Here is a 24,631-nt window from a genome sequence, read left to right on the forward strand (position 1 = left end):
AATGATCAACATTAACCAGTGTTACCCGGCTCCCTCCCCAGAATCAGAACTGTGTGCCTACACAGGCAGAAGTAGGTACAGGTAGGGCTCATGTCTCCAGAGAACACCTGACTAGTGTCCATAAGAGAGTGACAGTCTACAGAAGTACATACAGACTGAACTCCCAAGGAAAGTAAGGGACTCTATTTCAGAAGACACGACAGTGACTTCCGATTGTATGTGACAGTCCCCATGACATTCGTGCCCAACCAGTAGAGAACCAAATGGGGACCTGTGGATAATTAAGAGTTCTGTGCTAGTTATCCTTCCTGTAGTTTCAAACCCTAAGGCCCCACTGTTGAAAGTACCAAGGGTTTCAAAACGGTTCACAGAAGTCAGTCTTTGTCCGGCTTTCCTGCATATGCCAGTTGTGAGGGTTCACTGTGTACCTTCCTGTTGCTCCGATAAACACCATGGCCAAGCATGCAGCTTGCAGGAGAAAGGGTTTACTTGAGCTTATGGTGTGTGTGTGTGTGTGTGTGTGTGTGTGTGTGTGTGTGTGTGTGTGAGAGAGAGAGAGAGAGAGAGAGAGAGAGAGAGAGAGAGAGAGAGAACCCAGGGCCGGAAGCTGAGAGGTCACATCCTCAACAGCCAGCTTGAAGCACAGAGAGCACACTACAAGTGGGGCAAAGCGATCAACTCTCAGAAGTCCACCCCCCAGGGACATGCCTTCTTCAGAAAGGCTGCACCTCCTAAAGGTTCCGCAGTGTCAGCCAAATAATGGCACTAAGTGCAGATCAAGTGTGCAGATACTCAACTCCGTGTGTGTGTGTGTGTGTGTGTGTGTGTGTGTGTGTGTGCACTTTTCATTTAAACATCCACACAGAGCAAGTCTTTGCCTTTACTTGGAAAAGCCACCAGCACACCCGGACCATGGCCCAGAGGTCTACTAGAGCCGCATCTCGGGCACTGCAGTGGGGCCTGGCTTCTCTGTGATTCCAGTGTGCAGCTGCTCTGTTGCTATGTTCTTCCCATGAAGAGGGCTCTGAAAACGACTCAGATTACCACACAGCGTGATTTACACAACTCCAATAGGTCCCAATGGAAAAGCCTCAGGGTTGAAGGGGGAAAAGAAAAAAACACACCAATGAGGGGCCATGAGATGGCCATCTCACCTAAGAGAATTAAAATCTCTTTGAGTTTTCTCTGGCCTATAACAAAAGATAAATGTCCTTTTGGATTTTGTGGGATAGGACATGTTCAGTCCTTTAAGACCCTGCTCTTGTAAGAACTCACTAGGAGCCTTGGCCTTGAAGGCGGGCTCACAGCCTGGGCCAGATGAAGCTGACTTTGCTCAGCCCCAGCTACTCAGCTGCAAAGCACACTAGGCATAAACAACAGGGAACAGAAGCTTTTAGGCTGTGAGTGAGTGTGGAGCAGGGAGCACTGTGCACCGTGCACTGGCCTTGATACGGAATTAGGGGATGTCCTCATTAGAAAGAAGCAGGAACAGCCACAGAGGTTGCATCAGGTTTAGGGAATGGGCTTTTCCTGGGTTTTACAGTCTGTGGAAACCCTGTCTGCTGCATTCCAGTCAAACACAGCATCTTTGGAAATCCTCTGTCTCCTTTTAATCTTCGTACAAACTAAGGAAATGTACTAAATCCTGCTACTCATAACCATTGAGAACGAAACTAAATACTTAGTTGGGTCAGACCAAAGAGCTTGCTGCAGCTTGTTATAGGGTAACAATGTATCCAGAGGCTTTTTACACAGCTGCCCAGCTCGCACAGGAGCTCTGGAGTTGTCTGTAATTCTGGAAACGGGGCTTTGCACATGAAGCATGATGTCCATCCAGAAAGGGCTTGGTGGGTTGTGCAGGTCTTTTCTGCCCTCTGATGCTATTACCATCTGTCATTGTTAAAACTGAAGCCCGTACACTAGAAGCTGAGACTCAGCTGCACTCCTAGCCTGACGTAACTCTTCCCACAGAGCCTAGGCGATGAGCCTCTTGCTTGTCTGGAACAGCAAATTTCTTTCTCATTGGTATTCATCGTTCCTGGTTCGGAGAGAAGGCCCCTACCTTGGTTGGGGGCAATGGTGATACTTTATCTTTTGTGCTACTGAGATTGTGCCGTAACCATGATTCCCCTAGAAGGACCTGGTGAGTACGGGTCTGCTACGCACAGTTCAATGTGTAAAGAGCAAGTGACAACCATGCCACATTATCTTTGGCACTGAATCCCAAAAACTTCTGTCGTTCTCCTTTGCATCACTGCCGTGGAGGCTCTTACACAAGAACACTGAAGATGAGAGGAATAAAGAGGTGGACAGAACCAGGAAGAACAGCGTAATGGTTCTGAACTCAGTAAGTTATAAAGGCTAACACGTCAGCAGGTAGAAGCAAAACCTTCCCAACACGAACTCAGCACAGACACCGAACTTCCAAAAGAGTCTTGGAGAAGTTACGGTCACACTCGATAGACACTTCCAAACAGAAACAGTAACAATACTAATTCCTACTTTTTTTCTGAAAAAGAAAAAGAATAAATCAACACCTATTGGCTGCCGTGAGCAAATTCTAGTCAAGGATTTCTGTCACAAGAGTTACGGTTTTAAGTGGCCAGATAATGTCATAAATGCCAAATAGAGGTGAACTCTTAATGCGTGGAATGGCTTGTTCAAAAGGGCTTTAAGCCCCTCTCAAGGGAGATGTCAAAGAGTCATAGTAAATGAGGTGGGTGTTTTTATTCTAAGTCCCATGCTGAAGCTGAGTTTCCGCTACTGAGAAGAACAATAAAATCAACATCGCTGTGATCATACGGCTTTCTAATAAAATGCCTGATGGGTTGATAAGCCATCCACATTTTGTATCATAAAATATACATTTAAATTAAACCCACACACCTTGAATGAAGAAAGCAGAATGTGCCACTGAGATTTTCTCAGCAGGGTCTTGTCAGTCGGGATGCTTATCTTACAGACCAAGCAGCAGGCTGCCTGCACCAGCTGCAGTGATATTCCCAACATGCACTGGAGGTCGGGAGTCACAGCTATCATTATCTGATGGAAATTTCCCAGTTGAATGAAGATAAAACTCTGTTTACAATGCGTTTGGCTGTATGTTTGACATCCCAATGGACATACGTCTCTAACTCACTTTTGACTACCCTTCTTCTGAAGTGTTTATGAATATATACTCTCAAAATACTGGCAATCCTCAGACTTTTCTATATGTAGGATACATCTTCTTGTAGTTTTACATTCATTTAATTACAACATGCAATTTACAACACCCGGGGTTACAGCAGGACACAAAACACAAACACGGCTCTACCCAGTAATAACTTACTTCTTCGGTATGGACTGGGTAGTGATTCAGTTCATTAACTTTGCAAACAAGTTCACAGTGACACACAGAAGCCAAGTCCAGTTTTGACTTGCATATATCTTAATATGTCTGTTTCCACTCACTGTCTAACCACTGGTATTCACATTTTCAACCTATCCTGTCAAGATACTGGCTAGGAATGCAATCACCTTTGACACTGAAGTCACATGTCAACCATGTCTGCGTCCCATGAGGATGTGAGCTGTCATCTCGAAGCATCTGCTTTGAAGAGATTTTCAAGGATTTCTCACCTGTACCTTCCACATGAACTTCAGGCGAATTTTGCACGGTGTCAGAGTCCAGCCGGTAGACTTCTTATGTGTGAGAAAATCGGTATTTGGCAAATGTCCCACTTACCACCACATTGACAAGAGTTTACAAAGTGCGCCGAAGAGGATGGGTATTTGTCAGTGTCTGGAACTTAAAAACACAGGGGGCTTCCGGCAACCTTAATCTAGAGGAAAATCAATTATCTCTCTGTGTGTTGTTAGCCGTCTCTTGGCGACTATTCAGCTTACGTGTAATGATGACTAATATCCGCCGAATGGCGAGAAGGCGCTCTTTCAGGGAGGCCATGCCCAGAATGGCCAGCTGAGCCTTGCGTTCCAAGGGCAACACGGCCAGAATCCACCAGGACCAGGCAGGGCCACTAGAATTGCTCTGTGAAAGACACAAGCGGAGAAATGAATTAATGCCTACAACACAGGGCATTCCCTAATTCAGTCTTTTGTTTAGCCAACAAATATGGGCAAGAATCCCACCTCCTGTTGTCGAGCTAGGTCACAATTCACAGGCCCTCGAAATGCAGAGTTCCTATTGAATATAAGTCACACACTAGAGGCTGGAGGTAGGACACAAAGGAAGCACCCGATGAGGGGAACCCCAGTGGATTCGCTGCCCCCCCAAGTCTCCAGACAAGGATGCGCACCCACCAGAAAGAAAGATGGGAGCTCTTAGGGTTTAGGTTCTAAGTGAGTTAGCAAAAGGGTAATGTTATCAAGGTCAAATTACTGACTCTGAGCTCCACCAGAAAGTAGATCCTAAAGCCAATGTGGCAAAGTGTGTATAATACATGCGTGCACGCATTATGGTGTGTGGTAACTACCATGCATTTATACACGTACAGATGACGTATGTAAGTTCTGATTGGGTGCAATGTGGATGCACATGTTTGCCTTTATTTCACATAGTCGAATAAGCATTCTGGATTGAGCTGGAAGCGAACAGCGATTCTCAACCTGTTGCTGCTCTCCCTTGTTCTGGATCGAAGACAACCAAGCCTGTCTGCTTACAAGGTTTGGATTCTCCTCCAGTCCTTTTAAAGAGGTGCCAACCAGAAACTAGGAAGAATGGACTCAGTGGCTTTCACGAGTTGGATAATTTCACTGGAGGCCAGAAATAACCCATTCTCCAAAGCTCAAAGAGGCATCTCAAGTCACTGCCAAGAAGATCCTGGGCTGCCCCTCAGAGGTGACCTGTAACCCAGATACTGAAGAAACATGACAGAACTGAAACTTGCCTCTTCTCTTATCCCACAGGACAGGGAGACTAGCATGCTTAGTTGCACCTCACTAGTTAAAATCCTTCTAATTGGCAGAATAAGTCTCCAAGGACCTCAGTGTCTAATTCCTTAGACCTGTGACTATGCCACTATATGTAGTAATGGGGAACTTTGAAGATGTGAACATGTTATTATAACAGGCAGATTATCCTAGTCCAACCACATGGTCCTCCTGGGGTTGTGGCCAGGGGGAGGGTGACATGGAAGAAAGGCTAGACCTGGAGCACTGTGGGATGAACAAAGCCAAGGAAGACCAGCATCCTCAGAGGTGGACCACACCAGGAGCTGAGTCTCCTACAACCAGCAGAGGGCGATGTCATTGCTATGTCAAATGAGACACCTGCCAGGCTTCTGACAGTACATTGAACTGATCACAGGGTCCCCAAGGGAGGAGTTAGAGAAAAGGGCTGAAGGAGCTGAAGGGGTTTGCAAACCCATAGGAAGAACAACAATATCAACCAACCACAGTTCCTAGGGTCTAAACCACCAACCAAGAGGTACACATGGAGAAGACCCATGGCTCCAACCCTGTAAGTAGCAGAGGATGGCCTTGTTGGGCATCAATGGGAGAAGAGGCCCTTGGTCCTCTGAAGGCTCAATGCCCCAGTGTAGGGGAATGTGAGGGCAGGGAGGCGGGAGTGGGTGGGTGGGTGGAGTCACACCCTCATAGAAGCAGGAAGAGGGGGGATGAGATAGGGGGGTTCTGGGAGAGGAATCGGGGAAAGGGATAACATTTGAAATGTAAATAAATAAAATATCCATTAAAATATTTCAGTAATTTGAAATTAAAAAAAGAAAAGATAATATACCAGTATTGCCAAAGCCACTAAGTGTGTCACAACAGTGATAAGAAACAGTCCACCCACCATTTAGAGAATAACTTAATCGATTGGTCTTATTACCATCTCTTTGAAACTGAGGCACAGCACAGTGGCAGAAGGGAGTAGTAGGGAGGGAGAGGACTTCGACATGATTTTTGAGTCTAAAGCAGGACTCCTAAACCTCTTATATTCATGACATTTTTAAACTAAGAATTTTTTACAACTCTGGGTACAGAGGTACCTTGTATCTACCAATACAAATCAAACATTTACTAATAATAAGTGATGACTACATGGATTCTTAAACAAGCCTGTAATATATGTGTAATTGTATCAATTACTAAAGATTAAAGTAAATATAACATTAATTAGATAGATGTGATCATTTTTGTATAAGAGAACAAATCTTGGCTGAGTGTATGATACTGCAGGGGACAGAGTATCTTCAGTGTTTTTCAGAATGAAATTATATTCTGAATTTACATAACAATAAATGTTGAGAATGTCACTTTCCTATAAATACAGGGTGTTTAGGGCCATTTCAGAAAATGCTAGAAATCCTGCCCTAAGGATTTCAGAATTTTGATCCAGGGTCAAAATTTACTGACTGTTTTAAAAATGAAATGCAGGGTAGCAACTGTCCTGGTTAGCTCCAGCTGTCACAGTAGCAACTATCCTGGTTAGCTCCAGCTGTCACAGTAGCAACTGTCCTGGATAGCTCCAGCTGTCACAGTAGCAACTGTCCTGGTTAGCTCCAGCTGTCATAGTAGCAACTGTCCTGGTTAGCTCCAGCTGTCACAGTAGCAACTGTCCTGGTTAGCTCCAGCTGTCACAGTAGCAACTGTCCTGGATAGCTCCAGCTGTCACAGTAGCAACTGTCCTGGTTAGCTCCGGCTGTCACAGTAGCAACTGTCCTGGTTAGCTCCAGCTGTCACAGTAGCAACTGTCCTGGTTAGCTCCGGCTGTCACAGTAGCAACTGTCCTGGTTAGCTCCAGCTGTCACAGTAGCAACTGTCCTGGTTAGTTCCAGCTGTCACAGTAGCAACTGTCCTGGTTAGCTCCAGCTGTCACAGTAGCAACTGTCCTGGTTAGCTCCAGCTGTCACAGTAACAACTGTCCTGGTTAGCTCCAGCTGTCACAGTAGCAACTGTCCTGGTTAGCTCCAGCTGTCACAATGACATGGTCTACACTCATCTGTAGGAGTCTCAAGTGAGGAGTTACCTAACTCAAGTGAGGAGTTACTTGTTGTAGTGGTCTACAAACAACTGCCCTAGTTGTTAATTGATGAAGTCGGATCCAGCCCACTACAGGTGGCACCATCCCTGTTCTGGTATGTTCTGAATTCTGTTTTGATCTTTATGCATGGCTAGAAAACATCTATTTATTGTGCTGCACAAGGCACAGGCTGCTGTACGAGGTCTTCTTTGAGCAGCGGTTACACGAGCCAGCTCATCCTCAGGACAGAGTGCAGCACTGCTGAATTCTCTGTGGGAATGCTGAGCCTCACCACATGAATGCGGGAAGTAGCTGCACCCTGACAGAAGGAAGGAAAGCCCACCTGTGGCTCTGGCTCCCTCTCTGGCATCGACCCGAAATGGCTTAGAATTTGTTTCTTCATGTGCTCCTGGAGTGATGCAAACCAGGAAACAGACTGCTGGTAAACAGACTCGTGGAGAGCGGTAAGTTCTTCAAACTCTGCACCTTCCACCTGGCCAGAGAAGAGATAGGCATTTTAGAAAATCATCATGTCTCCACGTGCTGGTGACCTCTAACAGCTAAGTGGACTTGTGACATTTATTCCTTCACGAATCCACTACTGTTGCACAAAATGACACAATTCATATAGAAACTTTGTATTTTTTTTTAACATACCTGAGATCTACTAATGGCATCCTGATTTTTCTCTTAAGACTAACATAAGCACATATCCAATGTTATAAATAATTTTTCAATGGGTGGAAATTGCACATTTGATAAATCAAAAATGACTTAGTCATATACATAAGATATATTTTAATATGTTGACAATTTATTTTTAAAACGTCAGTAATATAAATATGTATGCAAAGGAACCAACGAGATGGCTCTGTAAAAAATGCAAAACAGTAAGCCCGACTACCTCAGAACCCACACGGCGAAAGGAAAGCCCAGGCTCCTGCAAACTGTGCTCTGACGTCTACATGCACACTGCGGTATGTGGTATGTGTGTGCACATCCACACATGCAATAACAAATAAATAAATATAGACAGGAGAGTGTTTTGTCAGGTATTGTATTCTCTGGATAGTTTCCCAGGAGCAGAACAAAAAGTCAGACTCTGTCATTTTACAGACTGTTTTCCTATTACCAAATCACACTCCAAAAGACTTGCTAGAGCAAAACTGTAGCCCCCACACCAGCTACCACCCAGCCACACTGCTGTGTGCATGCCTGGCTTCTGGTTCTCCTCACCGTCCACCCAATCATTTAGCTCTCCCTGGGTCCTGCTTAGGACAGCCTGGCAGAGCAGAAGGAGCACAGGACTGGCCGGTGGCCCTGTCCTGGCTTCCTCATTGCTGGCTCTCACGTGTGCATGCCAGCCAGGATCACAGCCTGGTAAAGGGGAATTTCTTTAGAATTCCAGGTCTTTTCTTGATGGAACATTCTAGCAGTTAAAAAACCCACAGGAATCGTAACAAACAGAAAGAACTGTCATCTTTCTGTTGCCTTATGCAAAGCAATATTCATATGCAACAGATTTTCTTTAAAAATTACTTCCTGGGCGGCTTCTAAAGCCCATTTTAAAGTAAATCCATACACCGTTAAAAATAAGGCATCGTCCGCAGCAATATGAATAATTAATTCTTCATCGGATCTGTCTGTAGAACGAGCACAAGAACTCCCACATCTGTGCAACCAGCTCCATGGTCTGGAGGCCCTGCGGTTGGGCTCCCTGAGGTCCCGTGATATTTGAGGCTCTCAGGGGACAGGCACCAGAAGCAGCATCTGGTGACAGAGCCTGCGTTCTGGGTGTGACTCCAATTAAGTGAACATGTGGCCACATCTCCTGTGTGCCTTCTAGTGTGAAGTGAGGGGCTATTTCCTTTTACATCACTTTTATTTCACTTTTATATCCATATTTCAGGTTTCCACCAAAAATTTAAAAGAGGGATGTACCCATCCCCCAGTCTTGAGCGGGCTAATCAGACTTGTTTACCACAGTTGCCTGGCCCACTTGGGATGGAGCCTTCTGACCAGGTAGAAGTCTCCTGTTTCCCACATCCACAGTATTCCTACAAAAACAAGACTGCCTGCTGAAGCCCGTTTTGAAACAAGAACCCAGCTGAACCTAAGGATGGGTCTTTACCTATATAAACGCAGAACTGAAAATTAAACCTTGAGCCTTGATCAGAACTGTTGTCTTGGCTCCATTCTTCACCCCCCCCCTTAATCCCAGCCTCCCTTTCGGGTAAAGGCAGTTTGCCCATGGCTGCTGGGTGGCTACAGAGGGATATAATAACTCAATGTGTTTCCTCCTACTAATTATTTTAACTACATAATTTATATACAAGAAGTGCCCCCCAACACACACACACACACACACACACACACACACACACACACACACACAGATCTTGTCAGGCTCAAGAAATTTTGTCCACTGTAGAAGGCAGGGTAACCGTTATGCCACCATGTTAAACCAGATTGAGAATGACTCCCTAAACACTGTCTGTGGAGGCTTGAATAAGCTTAACCCAGGGGAGTGGCACTATTTGGAGGTGTGGCCTTGTGAGAAGAAATGCATCATTGTCAGGGTGGGCTTTAAGATCCTCATCCTAACTCCCTGGAAGCCAGTCTTCTCCTGTCTGCCTTTAGATGAAGATGTAGACCTCTCATTTCTGCCTGCACCATGTCTGCCTGGACACTGCCAATTAAATGTTGTCCTTATAAGAATTGCCTTGGTCATGAAATCTGTTCCCAGCAGTAAAACCCTCACTAAGACACTGTCCCAGTCAGATGCAAAGTCCACCCTATATATTCTGACTCCAGCCCATGCTTTTCCTGTTCCTGGAAATGTACAAGAGATGACACATGGCCTGCCGACTGTATAGTAAATATACAATCGGCATGGTCATGTGCCTGGCTCTCTCTCATCATGTTTGTGCGATTCACCCATGATTTTAGAGTACCAGTCCATTATGTGTTGTTAGCTGTAAGTCTCCACTGTACGAAGAACTAGCTCACCCATCCGCCCGAGGAGCTTCTAGACTGTTTCCACTTTTGGTTACTGATGAGACAGTGTGCACATCTCTGCACATCTTTAGGAGGACGTGTTCAAAATACCTTGCTTATTTGTCAAAAGATGCATGCTGATGATTCTATTAGATAAAAACAATCCTCAAGGGGTGGGGGATTTTTATACTAGCTTTGGAAGGCATTTAAAGCACTACAATTTTATGATATGCCTTACGCTGAGCCACACAAAGAATCACTGCTTGGGACTTGAATGCTGGCCATGTTTTAAAGTATTTTTCTCCCAATTTTTTATTTTATGTAGGTGCTTTGCCTACATGCATGTCTGTCCACCACAAGCATGTAGTGCATTTCTGGGGAGTCCTAAGATTTCTTGGAGTCTGAGATATAGGACATTATGAGCAACCATGAAGATAGAATTTGGGTCCTCTGGAAGAGAAGCCAGTGCTCTTAGACACGGATCTATCTCTCTAGCAACTCCCACCGTGTTTTATAAATAACCTTGTATTGATAAATAGTCTAGCAGACTCATTCATGTCTGGTCTACTGCTGCCTCTTTAATCTTAAGGACAGAGACTAATAGTTGTAGGAAAGACCAATTGACTTTCAGGGCCTAAAGCACAATCATTCCTTAGTATCTATGGGAGCTGAGCCAGGGTATCTCCCGTATATGCACAGCTCCATATGAAATGATATACCTGAAAATAGTGAACATATGCCCATGCCTCTGATATCTTGAGTCATCTATAGATTACTTGACCTAACAGAAAGTTGCTATGGTCTACTGTTTGGTTTTTGAAATAGTGTCAAGATAAGTTGCCCAGGCTGGCCTCACACATGGGCTTGATCATTCCTTCCTCTGTAATCTAGAGAATCCAGGACTCAGATGTATGCTACACACAGCTAAGCCATGGCATTTAGGGCACAGTGAAAAGGCAAGCATGCCTACACATTTTCTCTAGAGGCGTGATGTAGTTCAGTGCGCCATTAACTGACTCTATGGATGAAGAAACCAGAACACCAGCTGGAAAGTGTCTGGCCTCTCTATGGGTCAGTCCCCAGGCTAGAATATCAAACATGGAGAACAAGCCATGTTCCCTAAAGGCAGGAAAAGGGCACTTGTACTGGCTAGTTTTGTGTGTCAACTTGACACAGGCTGGAGTTATCACAGAGAAAGGAGCTTCAGTTGGGGAAGTGCCTCCATGAGATCCAGCTGTGGGGCATTTTCTCAATTAGTGATCAAGTGGTGAGGGCCCCTTGTGGGTGGTTCCACCTTTGGGCTGGTGCTCTTGGGTTCTATAAGAGAGCAGGCTGAGCAAGCCAGGGGAAGCAAGCCAGTAAAAAACGTCCCTCCATGGTCTCTGTATCAGCTCCTATTTCCTGACCTGCTTGAGTTCCAGTCCTGACTTCCTTTAGTGATGAACTGCAACGTGGAAGTATAAGCTCAATAAACCCTTTCCTCTCCATCTTGCTTCTTGGTCATGATGTTTGTGTAGGAATAGAAACTCTGACTAAGACAAATTGGTACCAGCGTAGTGGGGTATTCCTGTGACAACCTGACCATGTTTTGGGGAGGACTTTGGAACTTTGAGCTAGAAAAGCCATTAGAATATTAAGAGCTTGGTGGAAAGTTCTGTAGGAGCTTGGAAGACAATGTTAAGAACAGTGCAAAAGATGGAGGCCTGGCTTGTGAAATTTCAGAGGGAAGATTGAAGACTCTTACAGTGGCCATGTTTTGATTGTGAAGATTCTGTGGTTTTGGTTAGCTGGGGCTGAAGAATTAGCTGTGAGTAACAAGACACCAGAACCACTAAAGCAAATCTTTGTGTTACTGGGACTACTGGTGCTGGTTAGCTGGAGCTAAGAAATTAGCAGTGATTAAGAAGAGACCAGCATCACTGAGATGAAATCTTCTGGGAAGTGTTTTCTGAGAGCACAGAGAGTGTGTTCCAGGGATAGCCACAGTTGTACAGTTGTATTTTGTGCTGTGGCTGGACTTGGTACTGTGTAAGAGTCACCCAGATGGTACTGGTTTTGAAGGCATGAAGGGGTCATGAAGAGCAACTGAGGCTCTTGGCACAGTGAGAGGCTACGGAAGGCCATTAGTGAAGGTGCAGCCTCAGTTGCAATTGATGGCCCAGGACTTGAAGGGGTCATGCATAGGAGCAGAGGCTTATCACCATGGAGAGCCTATGAGAGGCTATTGGTGAAGCCTAATTACAGTGGAAAATAGCGTTTTGGAGATGCCAGTACCATGTGATGACCACCAAGAACAGCAGCAGCAGTGGAGTACAGGCAGCTGAAGCCTAGAAGACAAGCTGTGTGCTACAAAGGGCAGAGCTAAAGAAGTGACCCAAGCCCTTGGAGGAACCCAGAAGATCGTGAGTTGGATCCCAGACATCGGACATTTGAAGTTTGACTTTTGGTTGTGACTGTGCCCTGATATGTTTCCCTCTTGAAGGAAGAAAGTATTTTAGTAGAGCCCACAGTTAAAAGACTTTGAACTTTTAAAAGACTTTTAATTTTAAAGATATTGGACATTTGAAAGTGACTGAACTTTTAATATGTAAAGACTGTGGGACTTTTAAAGTAATTTAGATCTTGGGGATGAATAAGAAAGTAAGGGTTGAGGCTTAATAGTGATGTATTTGTGTGTCAAGTTGACAAGGGATCAATTGTACTGGCTAGTTTTGTGTGTCAATTTGACACAGGCTGGAGTTATCACAGAGAAAGGAGCTTGCTTCAATTGGGGAAGTGCCTCCATGAAATCCAGCTGTGGGGCATTTTCTCAATTAGTGATCAAGTGGTGAGGGCTCCTTGTAGGTGGTTCCACCTTTGGGCTGGTGGTCCTGGGTTCTGTAAGAGAGCAGGCTGAGCAAGCCAGGGGAAGCAAGCCAGTAAGAAACATTCCTCCATGGCCTCTGCATCAGCTCCTGCTTCCTGACCTGCTTGAGTTCCAGTCCTGACTTCCTTTAGTGATGAACTGCAACGTGGAAGTGTAAGCTCAATAAACCCTTTCCTCCCCAACTTGCTTCTTGGTCATGATGTTTGTGCAGGAATAGAAACCTTGACTAAGACAGCACTGTATTTTAGGAGACTTCTCTACCAGCTCTAATTCAGGTAAGAATGCAGAGAGAGTAACAGGCCACATGCTGGGTTAAGGAGGATATAACCCTGCAAGCAGAAACCCAGTGATGTTTTCCACAACAGAGAGGAGCACAGGATGAGAGATGCTGATGGTCCTCACCTTCTCGTCCTCCAGGTACTCGATGTCCGCTGTGTTGTAGCCGTCTCGGTGGCGGTGGCTCAGGACCCTGAAGCGGCTAATCCCAACTGCATCCACGACAGAGCTTCCGTCAGGGAAAGTCCTGACATCCTTTATCTCCAGCATGCAGCCATACTCTGAAATCCTAAAAGAGAGTTTTGGAGGGTGGGAGTTTTGGACAGTGGTTTTTGAAATCCAGGTGCCTCCCTTTCTCCCTGAAGTCTGGCTTTTAAGGGGAGTGTAAAGGAAGTATGAACAAGCAGGGGTCTCTGCACCAGGCCAGCAAGACCGTTCTCCCAAGAGAAAATGTGTCCTGCTGTTGAGTACCGCCTACACTGGAGACGGGGGCTCGGTTGCTAGCATTCCAGAGGGACCTGAGTAACAAGATGAGACCAAATCTTAAACACGGTGCTTGGCCAGGTCCTGTTGGCAGTGACTATCTGAGCGACATAGCAAGCGCAGGACTTGGTGCCAGTCAAGTACTGTTTCCTGTCCCAGAGCACCCCCCCCCCCCACACACACATTCACCTGCACTGTCCCATGCCAAGTCCTGAGTCAAGCAGCACTGCCTGGGTCTTTCGGTCTCCCCTTTCCACCCCACCATTCCACACACGATCCCACCAGAGGCCACAGATAGGGTCCAGGGGGCCATACTCTGTGCGCACACCCTGCCACTGAACTAACATCTTCTCCCGCTCTTCATGTTCTCTGACTTCTCTGGTCCTCCACACGGTTCTGCCTGCCTCTCACATGCTCGGCAATGCAGGATGTCAATCGCTGCATCTACTCTCACTGCAACACCTCCTCCGGATCTCTTAATCATGCTCGTTACTAAAACTCTTATCGGTGTTTCGTTGATAGTACATATACCATCCTGATGTACATTGCACAGCATTTAGTGGTGGTACACACAGCAGTATATAGCATGTACTTGCTCAAGCTCACGGAACACGGAGGCTTATCAAGATTACAGTAAGATTTAAAGTCAAGATTTGGACCCTAAGATACCTGCTTCCTACATTCTTACTGCAAGCAACTGCACTATGTATCTCCAAACTAAAGATGGATCTGGATTCTCAAGTCACAAACCAATCTTATATCTAATAAAGCCATTCTCTTTCTGGTTACCTCACAGAACTACCTCATTCCTGACTGCGGTGGACATGGAGGCACCCAGAAGACGTCTTGTGTTTCCTAGCTAACCACAAACGACCTCCAAATGTCAGCTCTCCAATGTCTGCCTCAGCTGCAGAACTGTCCCATCCATGATCAACCTATCCTGTCTGCAGACAAGAACCCATGAGTGGTGCAAACTTCTCTTGCCTGCAGCTCCTGGGAGATGTGGTCTCACATTGATGCACAAAGAGCCATCAATGTGCCTTTAAAAACCAGTGGAATTCAAACACTCTTATCTCCCTGGCTCCTTTCCCACCCTTTCCTAGAGGGCCCGAGTGCCCTCTGCTCTCTGACGTGTTTGAGGACCGCACCTTATCACGTATCTGGGAGCTTCTTCTTGCTCCCCAGTGTTCACTCTCTCTCGGTGTAGCTGATAGAGCTTGGTCACCTTGCTTTCACTGACTTCTGATGTGACAAATGTTAACATACACTGTTAACATTTGTTAACATACATCCCCTGTATGCTACTGTGCAAACTCAGTGTCTTATATAAAATAATCTTCACCTGCTTGCTCCTAATTCTGAAAATAATCCCTTACACTTTCTTTTAATTAAAAAAAAACATTTTCTTGATGGTTTTGGTTTTCATAGCAATGACCTGTTAAAAACATGCATACTATAAAATAGGGAGGAGATGACCTTAGCAGTCCTATTAGGCTGTTCCTTACTCCTTAATACTCTCCTCTCTCTCTCTCTCTCTCTCTCTCTCTCTCTCTCTCTCTCTCTCTCTCTCTCATGCATACATTTGAGCAGATAAATTCTGACCTCTATATTCTGTTTCACAGGTCTGTTGACTATGGCTTATGATTCTGATATTATAGGAGGGTCCTTCCTTCTGGTCATTTGATTTATTCAAAACTATCTGGTCTCAGTCCTTTCCCTGCCACACTGATCCTGGAATGGGCAAACAAAATTCTCTTGGGATGTCAATGCCATGAATTAGTTGTATAGAAATGGCCTTTCTATGGGACCAAGTCTCAGTCTCCATTAACACGGTCTTTCAGATACAGCTTCATGGATATTCTTCCTGGGCACATGAACAAGCTACACTTCCCAGCTTCCCTTGCTGCAAGTGTGCACATAAAAGACGTAGCTTTTTCCCCCTCCAGAGTCCTTTAGAAGTCTATGCTTGTTTTCCTAGCTATCCACAAACAACCTCCGAATGTCTCCCACATCTGCTTCAGCTACAGAGCCCATCCCCCGGATGTGTAACCTCATCATGGCCATGCCCATGTGGTGCTGATAAATCCTCTTTCAGGACAGGAAGGGGCTGGAGTCTCCAAGCAGGCCCCAGCTGCCTGCTGCCCTACAGTGTCCTCTTCAGTCAACCGAAGTGGAGCAACAAGAGGTGACATCATGTGGCACAGTCTGCTTAAGAGCTTAGAGCTGTGGAGGCTGAGCGAAGCCTCACTGATGATGTAAGCATTTTTATTCTTCTAGACCAGAGCTCTGTGCACAGATGGGCAAGGAGAGACCTGCAGGCAGAGGATTGGCGGGGTGGGGGATGGCGACACAGAAATGGACAGGTGAATGTGATAAAGGGGTAAACAGAAAGGGCAGAGATGACCCTAGAAAAGGCGGGGTAGTAGTTGGCCAGCCTTGAACTTTTACTTTGCGGAAGTAGTTGGTGAAAAAAAAGAACAGAGTTTCCAAGCATAGTTGTTCTTCAAGGAAAAGAGAAAGTAAGGACTTAATTAGGACCCCTGAGGCGCTGTTCCTTACCCTGCGTTCTCCGCAGATAAACACATGCCAAATCGCTTAGTGCCAGTTTCCATGCATCTCCTTATCATGAGCCGGTAGCGGGGCTCGAACACGTGGAGAGGGCAGGGGACTGTGGGGAAGGCCATGGCACACACGAAGATGGGCACGTCTCTGGTCAGACTGCGGGGCGAGAGGAAATGTTGGCTCAGAAGCGAGAAGTGGCTGCAACACCCAAAGCTGCCAACCAAACAAAATCCGAGCCCGACTCGGGGCTGAGCGAGCAGAGACCGCCAAGGGCCCTGGCATAAGAGAGGCCTCCACTCCGCCACTCTCTAATTTGATGAGAGACAGCAGCCTGAGTTGTGTTACTGTACTCATAAAGGTTATAGCTGAATCACCCTCAAAAATACTTCACAAAGCAAAAACCACATAACAGAAAAAAGTCAGGATGAATAACCGGCCAGGCCTGTACAGAAACACCAAACTCCAACCGGCTACAGACAGGAAATCACGAGTCACAATCCTGCTTGCTACCCAGACTTTTGTCTTTCCACTCAGAAAGTTATTTAGATACAGAAAATAGATACACAATTCTCCAAAAATATATTTTGAGATATTTCGTATAATTACTTATAATTAAATTTCCACAGATATTTTGCAACTAATATTTTTTTCCATTCAAAGATAAAAAATTCTGTTATGAAAAACAAAGCAAAATCTAAGGCTTGGCTTATATCAACAAAGCTTTTCCTTATTAGTCTGCACCAAGGACCAGGTTCATGTGATATAAGTACTTACTTGGATAGTTCTGACATCTCTTCATCATAGACCCTCTTTCTGTCAGATAATTCATCAGATAAGTATCGGAGTATCAATTCTTCAGTCAGAACAGTTACATTAAAATTTCTGGTTGCCAACAACTATAACAGAAAAGGTGTGTTAAATGATGGTAAATGTTAATTCATCCTGAAGGGCAAAGCTTAGCCCTGTGTGTGGCCTGCAGGGTTTGTGCCATACATGAGACAAAGGGTTGCCTGGCAGATGCTGTTTGGGTCACTAGCATTCTCTGGCAAGCCAACAAAAACTGTAGTCTGGACATCTTTGTCCTTAAGGGGCTTATAGTTAGCAAACCTCCAGGATTTTTCTTTTTTTTCCTCTTTGAAAAACTTTACTGTGCCTGGAGCAAACCTCCAGGATTTTTCTTTTTTTTCCTCTTTGAAAAACTTTACTGTGCGCATGCCTTTAATCCCAGAACCTAGGAGGCAGAAGCAGGTGGATTTCTGAGTGTGTGGTCAGCCTGATCTATAAAGTGAATTCTAGGACAGTTGGGGCTACACAGAGGAACCTGTTTCAGCAACAACAACAACAACCAACAAGAAAAGAAAAGAAAGTCTTGATAGATATTTTGGCTAGCACACAGAGCCATGGGTATTACTGTGATGTTTTCATCCACATTCACCATGTATGTGCCAGGTTTCCTTTGCACACCCCCTCGGGAGACAGCAGAAAAAGTAGTAAAATGCCTGTGTTTGGAATGGTCTTGGGGCAAGCTTTGGCTTTCATGGGCAGGCATAAAGGAGTCATCTCTAGGCCCCTGAACCCTGGGAACAGGCAGGCATAAGGGAGCAGGGAAGATGCGCCTATCGCAAGGAATGATAATAGCTTGCAGAAGACCATAGAGACACTCCCTAATGCACCACTGCACATACTCAGAACTTGCCTAAGGTCATCACACATGTGCAGAGCACAACACTGATAACCATCCTGTGACCTCTGAAATGTTCAGAAAGGGGCAATGTGTATGCAATTTTAATAATATGTCATGCAACGTAGTAACACAAACATGTACACTGCATTGAAACTTAGTAACACAAGCATGTACACTGTAACTTAATAACAGAAGCATGTGTGCTGCAGCTTAGTAACACAAGCATGTACACTGTAACTTAGTAACACAAGCATGTACACTGTAACTTAGTAACACAAGCATGTACACTGTAACTTAATAACAGAAGCATGTATGCTGTAACTTAATAACAGAAGCATGTATGCTGCAACTTAGTAACACAAGCATGTACACTGTAACTTAGTAACAGAAGCATGTGTGCTGCAGCTTAGTAACACAAGCATGTACTCATTCTAGACAGGTCTTCATGGTGATGGCTTATTTGAACATGTTTTGCAATGAATTAAAAAGTTACAATCAGTTTAAGCTTCCCCTCATTTTAACACACACTCTTGCCATGTGAGATTTTTTTTTAAAGTTAATTTAGGCATAGGAGTATGTCTCAGTGTTTGTTTAGTATGTGCTAGAGGGAGAGAAAAGGGAGGAGAAGCACACATTACGCTAGTGACTGCAGATTGCATATTTCAGGAATATAATTAAAACAAAGATTGCCTGTCTCAACTTTAGGGTGTTCAAGAAGTCTTTACCCCTCCAAGAGGCTAAAGAATTTGCATTATAGAAACTGAAAGAGAACCACAGAGCCAGCACACAGCACACAGCCCTGAAGTGCCCTCTATCTTATCTGCATGCTCAATACAAATGGCTCAAGAGTTTACATTTTAGATAAATAGCAACAAATAGCTTCCCTATATACCCCACATTTTACTGAATTTGGTTTCAGACCAAACACAGGAACAACTAACTGGAAAGGGCATAAAAGAGACTTGGCAGCCATAAGGAACAAGCCAGACACACAGATGCACTGTAATGTATCAAACCATTTGGAACGGATGTATACTGCAAATATATATTCTCCTAGCTGGTTTCAATGTAACTCGATGATTTATACCAGAAATTGTTTTAATACTTAGCTACTTCGTCATCTAATGATTCTTTATGAGTTTTGATTATGAAAGGTGGGAAATGGCCCATCTTCGATGGAACAAGTCTGGTTTTAACAGTAGGCGGAGGGAAAGCATGACGCTCCCACAAAAGCACAAGAAGAGGCTTCAGCTCGGGAGCCACTCACCTCTGAAAGCTTGTCTTTGCACAGCGGACAGTGAGGGGCATGGTCCAGGCAGCGCTCCAGGCATTTGAGGCAAAATGTATGTCCGCAGGGTGTGGTGACAGGCTCAAAGAGCAGCCTGGGAAGAAGATGGCGAGTTCTCAGAAAGGTATGTCCAGAACAGTCTTTCAAACAAGCTAGCAGTTCTAAAAGGATGCCTTACACAGTTTCTACACCAGCCTGGGAGTCATTCACGCCCACTTCTCCTTTACATCTTCACTGGAGTTTTAGAAAATAAATCAATAACTGCTGATACATATTGTGCTAATTTTATGTTAAATTTGACACAACTAGAGCCATTTGAGTAAAGGAAACCCCGGAGTGAAAATTTGCCTCCATTAAGATTGTACGCAAGGCTGGAGTGCATTTTCTTAATTAGTGATTGATGTGGCAGGGGCCAGCCCATTGAGGGTGGTGCCACCCTTGGGTTCTATAAAAAGCAAGCTGAGCAAGCCAGGGGAAAGCAATCCAGCAAGCAGCACCCTCCATGGCCTCTACCTCAGCTCCTGCCTCCAGGTTCCTGGCCTGTTTGAAGTCCTATCCTGACTTCGTCCAGTGACAGACTATGATCTGGAAGTGTAAGCTGAATAAACCCTGTCCCCCTGACTTGATTATTGGCATTGTGCTTTGCCACAGCAATAGTAACTCACACACACACAAACTCTCTCTCTCTCTCTCTCTCTCTCTCTCTCTCTCTCTCTCTCTCTCTCTCTCTCACACACACACACACACACACCACATATTAGGGGATATGTGTGTGTGTTCGCTGGTAGTACCTTGCACATAGTCACAGAATTCAGAAAGGCTTGCTATCTTTAAAGAGCTGCACACGCTCTGAGCCAGCCTACCTCATGCACAATGCACACTCAAAGTCAGTCGCGTCAATTGTGAACTCTGGTTCTTCTTCTAGAGAGTTCGCATTTCTCTGAGGTGAGGAATCTGCATCTGAAAAAGTTTCAAACGTTACAACTAACATCTGAACTTCTGAGAGACACCATACATTGAATTTATTTATTCAGGATAAAACGTGTCAACAACAGTGTTAGCAAATGGTACTGATGAGATAGATAGGTAGATAGATAGGTAGATACATAGATACATAGACAGACAGACAGAGACAGAGAGATATAGATATAGATAGATTCATATTCCAGCAAATATAAAAGAAGAATTGATCAAGTTGGTACATATCCAGGACAATTAAAATTTCATCTAAGTGTTCTCTTTGTCAATATAAAGTCCCTGCAAAATTAGCTCTAGAAAATAAGCTGGTATACTTCTTTCCTTATGGATTTTACTTGTGTGGCGATCCTTTTCCAATCGGCTGAGGACTAATACTCTACCCCTTTGATTTCAGAGCACAATGGCCAGAAGCGGCTTGCTGACCTTTCTTGGGGATCTTCTCAGGGGTATTCACGTCGAGCTCCTTGTCTTCAGCATCGCTGGGAAGCTGCCTCTTCAAGGTGCCACTGGGCGCCGCGGGGATGACGCCTTCCAGGGCCTTTTTATCCTCTTCACAGTGGAGGCCCAGAATAAAATATAAAACCGAAGAATTGATGTCCGCGGGTGCATCCGACTTCTCAGATGGAGTCTGTTTAAGCAGAAAAAGAGAGTCCTGTGTATTCAAGAACCACAGAACACAAGGGAACCAAACCAAACCAAACCAATCCATGCATTAGCCTTCTGGGCAGTCTGGAAAGGGACTGTGGAGCAGGCTCAGCAGTGGGTAAAGAGCTTACTGGGCAACTGTGAGCCCTTGGGTTTGGGTCCACAGCATCGGGTTTTGTAAAAATCAAGCATAGCAGAGCTGCAGCCTCAGTGCCAGGGAGACAGCCCAGCCAGCGCAACTCCACCCATAATCTAGGATCGGTAAGAAATCCTGTCTCAAAAAACAAGTGTAAACAAGAGGAGACGACAGCCCATATTTACCCCGAGTTTCTACACGCACAAACCAGATCTCTGAGGAAGAAAGAGGGACTGTGCTCTTCACAAGACTGGCCTTTTCTATTGGCTAATCAGGAATGCTTTACACCTTTCATGGTAAAACACAAGATAACTTCTTTCTAAGAAGACCAATCTTCACCTCGGTAGCTTATGCATCAATGTATAAATTATATATCATACATTCAGACCAATCTCTGCTTTCTTTTCTCTAAGATGAAATAACAACTGGTCTCCTGAAGTTCTGAAGATGCTCCAGGATGTGTGGAGGTGTTTGAGGGGCTCCAGAATTCCCATCACTGTCCCATTAGTTCCAATGACTTCACTTAACAGTTGTAACTAGCTACATCTAGCCCATGTGCTGCCATGACACCGAGGAACTCCCGACATCATGGGCAGCCCGGTAGCAGACACACGCACTCCACACCTGAGGACTGTCTGCATTAGCGTGACCGCCTGCTTCTTCCAGAGGATACTGGGGATTCGTCTGGCCATCACAAAGGGCCTTTGGTCCAGTTTCAGTGGACGATGTTGAGGTTTGATGCTCATCTTCTGAAGCTGAAAAGAACACTTCACATATCACCTATAAAAATTTCAAAAGCAGAAAATACATGGTCAAATACCCTGGAGGAAGAAGTCTTTAATGGGTTTTAATGGTTCAGAGTCAACAGAATTCCAACATCCCCCTCCCCTGCAAACTGAAAAAGAATAATTCCCATAGTCCACCTGCCAATCTTTTGAAAATCTAAACATTTGAAACTATAGACAGTTTATTACTAACTATGCATTCCAATCCCCTTCTATCTGTCCTACCAATGGCAAAAATATGAGTATCAGGTCTGCCTTCTATCTGGTTCCTATGAACTGGTTCCTATCAAACCCTAAAGTGTCATAGTTGAAGGCTGCAGAGTCTGCAGAGATCTCAGGTTAAATCCAAGATGTCATCGCCCACAGGACTGAGAATTTTCTAGAGGGCTGCTCTGTGTATGGGCCAGGGAGCATCTGGTAACAGGCCAGAATTCTGGCCCAAGATTTACAGACCATAACCAGAGAAGTGATGCCAGTCAAGCATTCTGACTGCCAAGCCTCGCAGACTCATCTGAACCCAAGGGATTAATGCAAATGAAGAGAAGTGAAGGACACTGGGAAAACGTAGACAAGCTTTGCTGGGAAAATGTAGACAAACTTTGTTTCTTAAATCTCTCTGCTCTTCATGCTGCATTGCGAGCATGGAGCATGGCAGTAAATAGCCTCTGTAATTGCAAGCAGTGCCGCCTCCGTGGGGATGTCAGAGTCATCGACTGGCTCTGATATGCCTTCAGCAGAGCTGTGGTGGTGGTGGGGCAGGACTGCATTTCAGCCATATCATTGGACTAATGTTAATTCTGTGATAACGCACGTCCATCAGCCAGAGAATGCTGGAGGGGAGAAACATCACATCTTAAGTAGTACCGGGCAGGCAAGAATCTACAAACCCCTAGGACCTGAGCATCCACACTCCACTTGAGCTTGCCCTGACTCTCACAACAGCTGGGAGACACACACTGTTAGAGGAGGAGCCTGTGTGTATGGGGAGTATGATGGAGGAGCTTGCTGTAACTCTAAAAGTTGCCACAGAGGCCAGAAACCTGACTGCGGTGCAGATCAGCAGACACCGGCCATCAGCACCAGAAGGAAAGGCATCTGCCCAGGAAGTTCTGCTGCAGACAAATCATGCCTATTTATCTCAGCTGACTATATTTCTAACAGGATCAGATGCTGTGGTCTTATGGGTAAGATGCAAGTGAATTTCCCGACATGAATGCAGGGAGGGAAAACTTCAGCGTGTGGCTTGCCAGATGCAGATGATGAGGCCGGGGGTGTAAATGAGAAAATTCACAGGGAGGAGACCGCAGAAACCCTCTTCTGTGAGAAAACATTCCAAAGAAAGAAAGCTATTCTTAAGAATCTAAAGTGGTTTCCCACAAGTGTGGAGGGGAAAACTGACTTGTGTTCTAAAGCTCCACAAAAGGAAATGTACTAGTCAGCAGAAATTATAATGTAGACATATTGGTAGCTTCTTCAGTGAAACCATGTTAACACAGGAAACCCTGACGAAGGTAAACAAAAGCCCCCAGTCACTGGAAAGGCTACATAAAGGCCCTGAGTACTGTCTAGGCATTTGGCAAGGAAGGCGTCCTATACTAATAGGATGCAATGGTATATGTGTGTGCCATGCTGATAAAGCTTTGCTGCTAGTCACAGGTGAGTCTGCGGAGTGAACTGTACATGTGTCACAGTGCCTCTCACCGGGTCCTTCACGAGCCCTAGGACCAATGCTCTGTCTCCACGCCTTGTACTGCATCGTGGCTCTCCTGCCAATCTCTCATCACAACTGGGGTGTGGGCACTGCCTCATCAAAACACAGCTGTATACTCAATTAGAAGTTATCAAATGCGGTGCATATTATCACTGTGCTGCTCATTACAGCATCACGGGCATTTGAAATCACGTTTGCTACTCTCACAGGCACGGCCCCCCCATATGACACAAAGTCACATGTCTCATGTAATACCCAAGGGGGACATCGCTTATGAGAACACTTACCTTCTGCGTTTCTTTCTTCGCCGAGTTGCACTCAGGATTTAGAGCAAGGCAGTAGATAAATTCCTTTAGGACTTCTTTACTTCTTCCCAATCCAGAAAGAATCTGGGCTTTTATATGGTGCCCCTGGATTTACCCAAAGACAAAGAATACATTTTAAAACACAGCAAGAATATACACATCTGGTAACAACAGTCCTGGAAAATGTGTTAGAACAATTTGGTTAGGTAGTTGCGTGTATCCTGTATCTTCCTGTCTTGATAACTGGTGAGCTTCACTGTTTAATAAATACATCTGCAACCAGAATTCAAGAATGCCTGCAACTGATATTTGTGCCCCAAGAAGTTCAAAGGGTCATGCTAAGAAAGAAAAAGGAATCTGTCAACTTAACTTTATTATATTTATAAATCCATTTATTTATAAAAACTCTTGAAAGCTAAAGCAATCTTGAACAAAATATCAGTTTGTATTTATGTTATATATAAACTATAATAAGTAAAAAGGTTATAATTTATATATCCTAACATTTACCAATTTGTAGATGTGTCCATGTGTGTATGCTACAGATGGAGGTGCTCAGAGGCCAGCAGCGTGGGACCAAGAGTGGTGCATCTTTTTGGTGTTTATTTGATATTCTTGTACCCTTTTCAGTAAAATAGCCGCTCAAATTCCTTAACTGTTTAACCAGTTGTGCTAATTATTGCTGAATTGGTAGGATCACCTCTTACGCCCCTAATGTGCATTTACCTTTTCTTCTCTGCACCAATATCTTCTGAAGATCAGGAGTTTCAAAGGTTTGATGAAGACCAACTCACCAAATTCTTGTTTTTATAATGCGTGCTTTCTGGTTCCACTTGCTGACTGTCAATCTTACCCTTACTTCCTTTCTTTTGATTGCCTTGGTTTAATAAGATTTATTTCTATGTATATGTCTGCATGGGACTGTCTATGTTTATATGCCATATGCAT

At 44.8% G+C, this 24,631-nt stretch overlaps 1 protein-coding gene across 1 annotated transcript in view; it reads right to left on the reverse strand.

Moving 5' to 3' along the window:
• Positions 1–825: 825 nt before the first annotated feature.
• The window catches only part of Lonrf2 (LON peptidase N-terminal domain and ring finger 2), a 45,153-nt gene continuing 21,347 nt past the window's right edge, over positions 826–24,631 (reverse strand). The window contains exons 3-12 of the mRNA XM_052193186.1: positions 23,666–23,788; positions 21,507–21,662; positions 20,525–20,729; positions 19,987–20,083; positions 19,103–19,217; positions 16,926–17,047; positions 16,149–16,307; positions 13,233–13,395; positions 7,311–7,460; positions 826–4,030 (exon numbers count right to left, since the gene is read on the reverse strand). Coding sequence (XP_052049146.1) covers positions 3,836–4,030; positions 7,311–7,460; positions 13,233–13,395; positions 16,149–16,307; positions 16,926–17,047; positions 19,103–19,217; positions 19,987–20,083; positions 20,525–20,729; positions 21,507–21,662; positions 23,666–23,788 — 1,485 coding nt within the window. The 3' untranslated portion in view covers positions 826–3,835. The remainder of the gene's footprint in view (positions 4,031–7,310; positions 7,461–13,232; positions 13,396–16,148; positions 16,308–16,925; positions 17,048–19,102; positions 19,218–19,986; positions 20,084–20,524; positions 20,730–21,506; positions 21,663–23,665; positions 23,789–24,631) is intronic.

The sequence above is a fragment of the Apodemus sylvaticus genome, chromosome 9 (genome assembly GCF_947179515.1).
Source record: "Apodemus sylvaticus chromosome 9, mApoSyl1.1, whole genome shotgun sequence".
Taxonomy (NCBI): domain Eukaryota; kingdom Metazoa; phylum Chordata; class Mammalia; order Rodentia; family Muridae; genus Apodemus; species Apodemus sylvaticus.